At 32.4% G+C, this 5,963-nt stretch overlaps 1 protein-coding gene across 1 annotated transcript; it reads right to left on the reverse strand.

Moving 5' to 3' along the window:
* Positions 1-6: 6 nt before the first annotated feature.
* Positions 7-2,147, reverse strand: LOC132716256 (transcription intermediary factor 1-alpha-like; the record flags this gene model as incomplete). Its single annotated transcript, XM_060699492.1, has 2 exons — positions 2,014-2,147; positions 7-681 (listed from the first exon to the last, which is right to left on the reverse strand). A coding segment is annotated over exon 2 (553 nt), but the record flags the coding sequence as incomplete, so codon positions are not given.
* Positions 2,148-5,963: the final 3,816 nt, after the last annotated feature.

Consider the following 5,963-nt stretch of genomic DNA (forward strand, 5'->3'; position numbering starts at 1 on the left):
ATTTGCCTTCTTTAAGCATACGATCTCTCAAGTTGTTAATTTGTGTAGTTATCTCTTCCCAAAACAGGTTAACGTCCTGTTTGAACTTATCATTGATATCATCAATTTGAACTTTATTGTTCTTTATTGACGACAATAATCGTTTAGCTTCAGTCTTGCATATTTCCGGTCCCTTGGTCAAAGACTCCAGCTCTGTTGTGCCTTTAAGATCATTTGCCTTATCAAGAATATAATCGACCTTACACGACTTATGACCTATGATCATACAATCTCCGCAACCAACTTGCTCGTGCTGTGCACAATAAAACTTCACTGATTCATTCAAGTGTTGCTCGCATTTCTCAAAATTACTAGAATCTTCTCTTCGTGTTATTTCCTCATTACAGTCCATTAAAGTGTGATCTCGATTAAGCTTATACTTTTTGTGTGCATTGAAACAACTCGAACACATATGCTCTTCACAATTCGTACAAAATCCATCCGCTTGAGTCAACACATCACTTTCTTCACATGGTTTGCAAGATAAATTATTTATTTCCCTCTTTCCAGGAACCTCCATTGCTTTCAAACAGAATTATTCAATGCAATAAATGAAAACTGAAGGCGAAGTCATTCATTAATTTAATGTATAAAATGCACACATCTGGTAAAATAACGACGCAAATGTGTGGAGGACAGCATCTATAGAGAGATAAATAAATATTTAAATTAAGTAAACATATACATGTACATGCACGGTTTAACATTAGATATATCTGTAGAAAATGATAATTGATTAATAAAATTCGTTAAAACCGAACCCAGACTGACTTTTGTTTCTTGCTAGATTATCTAATTAATTTGCAAAAGTTTAATAAATAAAATTTCGCCCCACTGGGACATGTAGCGAGATTTAAGAAATAGAACGGCGGGGTCGTGGGACGTAAACACGCTCATTAGTTGGGTGCAGGACGAAGTTTAATACATAAAATTTCGCCGCACGACCCCGATAATTAGCTTGTTTTTGTCCCGCGACCCCGCCAAGCTAAAAGTCAATTATAAACAAATTAAAATGGTGGGGCGCGGAGCGAAAACATAATAATTAGCTTGGGCGCTAATAAGTGTGTTTTTGCTCCGCGACCCCGCCGTTTTATTTCTTAAATATCGCTCCGCGCCCCCGAGGGCGAAGTTTTATATATTTAACTTCACCCTGCCCCTCGCTAGTTAGCGTGCCATTTCAACTTGTTAAATTTCGGCTTTTCGCTTGGCGGATCGCGTTGCCAAAACACCAGTGGCACAAATCAGCCACCATAATTAAGCATACAAACTTGTAAACTTCCGTTGTATTTAAGTGTCCTAAAATTATCACTGTTTATGCGTAGTATAGTCGGATCGATTTTCAGTTACTTGTGTACAGGCAATATTGATAACTCAGTGTTAACAGTGTTCATAGTGTTTATGCATAAAGTCTTTAAACCCTATATCTTAAAACATTATGTACAAATACAATGTAGGCCTACATATTTAGATAAGCAGTTAAAATTTTAATGCAAAGAAATTGTTTTTGGAAACTCAGCATACGCATAGTTCGATCTAATAATCTAAAAGTATATAAGCTAAATGCATAGAGCAAAATCAATTCAAACACAATTTCATTTGTTACATTTAAATTAAATTTAGATCTAGTTTATACAGGTTGATATATTACTTTTCTGTTCAATAGTTAAGATATAAATAAATACTGAAATTAATCTATAATGTGATATTTTAATATATCGGAACCGAAAGTTCAATTTTACATAGAAAATGATGTTTTAAATGTATTCTTGCTAATATGTTTTGATTAACCACAAACACATAATAACAGTAATAAAGCAATCCTTTTTACATCATTTTGTTTCACTTAATTAGTGTAGCCTTAAGAAACACTAAAACGAAAGTAGGTTATATATTATAGCAATTAATTGCATAATTTAATTATTTTTAAACCGATACTATGTTATAACATGTATGTTGCATTAAATAAATACATACCAATGTAATTAATACCCAAAGAAACAAATATTAAACCAGTACACTAAAACACATTTGTTTTTGCTTTTTCTTCGTAAAGCAAATGATGTCATAAAGTAAGACGAACCGTTTTGCAAAATATCGTTATCGACAGCGTAATTCAAATCCTTTAACTGGCATGTAAAAGTTTATCTGTTTAAATCTTTCTATCATGCTAATAACAATTGTATTATTTCATTGTCATTATTTTATTGTCTTATGTCAATGCAACTGCACCAAACACATCGTTCCTTTTAAGCAAAACTATGTGATGAAATCCTCTTGCTGTCCTGTATGATACTGCACACCATACCGTTTGATAAACATATATATATATACTCCCCTAAATAGCACAGTCACTCACACCAACATATCTTAGCAAATAACATAAAACAAATCATTAATAATAACAAAATGTATTAAAGGGACAAGAAATTATGCATTAAGGCAGAAATGTATGCTTTTTTCTTCATTACTGTTGAATTGTATGAGTTATACGTCACGGCTCAATGCGAGCCTGTGTTTTCTAACACTTACTTTATTATGTTTGTATCGCTCTGTTGAAGTTTTAATTGTTGACCTTAAGCGTTTTCCAAAGACAAATGAGAGTTATTTTTCCAACTTAATGCCAACATTAAGTCATGATTATACAATGTGAATTATGAAAAAAATCAGTAAGATTCATTATGAATAGGTTTCAGACATACAATCTATATTCTTAATGTCTAAAAATGATTACTTTGCATTATTTGGACGAATTACCTTTGGGCAATGCTTCGTTTTCGAGTCAATCAAGTAAAGTGTTTGTCAGCATTGAAGTCAATACTTGCTTTGGTCTGGACCAAACTTTGTAACATTTTAAGTAAAATCTCTCTGTTTTTTTCAAAATATACTCATTACGAGACTTAAGATAAATACTGAACGAAAAAAAAAAAAAACAACTTCAGAACTATCGTCGTCATTCAGATTTTCGCATTTATTTTTGTTCCAATAAAGTAACTGGGCAGATAGTTAACACAACAACATTTTCTTTCCTTTCTCTATAAATATATGTTTTACTAGTCTCAATAAAATGGACAAAAAATCATCATGAAAAAATCAAATCAATTCCGAAAATCTTTAAAAAACGGCATATGCAATAAGACACATGGTAAAATTAAGTAAATTCAAAGAATACAATTGACAAATCTAGCTAGTTCATGTGCCTATTTTACGCCGCGAAATGTTTTATTAACTGTAGCAGACGATTTTTTTGCTTTAAAAGTAAATAAGTCAAAACTTACACTAAAATCTTATGCTGGCAATGAAATTGAATTGTGACGACTTGCGCAAATGATCTCTGGTAGCACTACCTAACGTAAAACATTTGGACGCTTGGAAGTCAAGGAAGACAACTCCGGATCCAGTTGACAATCTTTTACCAATGATTTATGTTTAAAGGAAGAAATATACATAAATAACAAATTAATAATAATTGAATTTTCGATTCCACAAACTCATCGATTTCGTTAACATGCCTTCGGCTGTACATTTTGGACCCTAGTCAATGTTATTTCAAATCACTAACACTTGCCATATATCAAACTTAAGTTTTAGTTTGCTATATGATATCTAACACTTCAATAGCAAAATTGAAATAAAAAAACTACTTTGTATATTCAAAACGTACAACTGAGACTAAAAACCCATTACAATGGATATTATCTATTTTAAACTTATTTCAAACATGGATAACGGTATAATATAAAATCGTTTTTCATAGTACCGCTTTCAATTATAGATAAACATTTGATTATCTGTACGACCTTGTATCAAAGGAAAAAAGAACTCAAAACGGCAAACAACTTCCGCTTTGATGAAAATACATTTTACAAAAAACTTGTTTACTCCGCATTCATGGTCTAAAAACAATACAAATCTGATTCCATGAAGACGATACATTTTACAAGACATCTTGAATATTTAGTCCACATAAATGGAGCCTATGTCAACCTAAAACGGTACTTAAACATAATACTTAAGATTTTATTGATATGTGGTAATATCTATGATATGTAGGCGAAATGTCAAAAATGAACATAAAACCATCCTTTAACATATACTTTGACGCTTAACTTTGAAATGTTCACTCTTATCATATGATTTCATAACACTAAGATTTAAGATTAAACGCAATTTTTACTAACTGTTCACATACTCTGTGAAACATTCCAACAAAATTATGTCATCGCGACAAGTTTTGCAATAAATTACTGCAAACTCGTTTTATTGCAAAAACCGCTTGTAACATACGTATGTCATCTTCCATGCATCATCCAAATGCTCCCACTACCGTTCACTTAATTACCAGGAATGTATTCAGAAAGCGCCATAAGTATGAAGTGACAGTTTTCTAGAATTTCAAATGCAAGCGTTCCTTTTCTTAAGTCTGAAAGTTTGAAAAATTTATACACATTTTTTGTTGTCGAAAAAACAAGGCAACGAAAATGTACCAATGTACTTTTCTTTCAAAGTTCAAAGGAGAGGAAACATATACCATCCTTAAAGGAAGAAGTTTAGTCTATTCAAACATAAGGCCCCTAAGCCGAAAATTTCAGTTCCTGGCCTGCTACAGAATAATGTTTAGAAACATTATTTTGTAATTTAAAATATATCTTGATTGTGAAAATAAAACGTCAGTTTCAATTTAATTTACTGAAAAAGATATAAACAACACTATGAGCTGAAAAATACTCATCTATATCATCATCAGTTTCTTACGGCTGAATGTTGTCTGAGTTTCTCGATTGTTGAAACTTCGGACACTCGGTCCTGAACTGCAGGAAGCCTGCACGTGCGAAGCATTAGACTCTCCGAAATGGATAAAAAGTCTCGAACTGACTACTAGTAGTACTAGTAGAAGCAGAAATAGGCTCAAATAGCCGAAACATGAGCTCGACTTCTTTTTTGACCGGGCTTTCTTTAGTAATTCTTTTTACTGTATTTAATTGTCACATTAGTATTATTTGTGTCGTGTGGCGGCTGCAAAACTGTAAAAAGTCTACCCGTATATTTAATCAAATATTTTATATATTTATTATACTTTTTGAGCTAAGCTCCAGACAAAACAGCATGAAAAAGAACAAAGGACAATAACTCAAAAATAATATAGGGAAGAGTAATCATTTTTGCACACAGCATTCCTCCTCAATAAGATCTATCCACCTATGACGTTTCATGTTGACATCTCAAACACTGTTTGAGTTATGCTCCACAAACTAAAAATTAAGTTTAAAAAATAACAAAGGGCAATAACTCAAAAATTATGAAAGGTAGGGTTATCATTCTTTTGCACTGCATTCCTCCTTAATGAGAATTATCTACCTATGAAGTTTCAAGTTGATACCTCAAATACCTTTGAGATATGCTCTGGACAAAAATGTCGGGCGGAAGGACGGATGGATGGACGGACGAAAACTATTTCTATATCCCCGGCCTCCTTTCGGCGGGAAATAAAAAGCATTAGTAAATACAGGCTTATCTTATCATTTTTGCATAAAACTATGTGGTGCCATTTGAGATATTTTGCTTATCGTATTGGGTACGCTTCATTATTAATTATATTTTAGCATTAATGTTTGATACTATTAGTGAAAAGTCAGCTGACGTAAGATAAGTGAAATATATTGGGGACATAACAAACATTCTAAACTGCACAAATCAAGTCAAATTCTGGAAACAAAGTGATCCCTTGGATTTTTTAATCACAACAAAATTACATGAAAATTGCAGACTCGGTTTGATTGAAACTGTACATGGGGGATAATGAATAAGTGCAACATCCATTATGCCCCCTACCACCGGCTTGAACTATACTCAATTCTCAACACTTAATAGTGCTGGTATCAATGATCACGAAGGACCAGAAAAATATAACAACACTAAGATTAAGT

Source organism: Ruditapes philippinarum, unplaced genomic scaffold (assembly GCF_026571515.1).
Source record: "Ruditapes philippinarum isolate M1 unplaced genomic scaffold, ASM2657151v2 ctg20598_1_1_1_1, whole genome shotgun sequence".
NCBI lineage: Eukaryota > Metazoa > Mollusca > Bivalvia > Venerida > Veneridae > Ruditapes > Ruditapes philippinarum.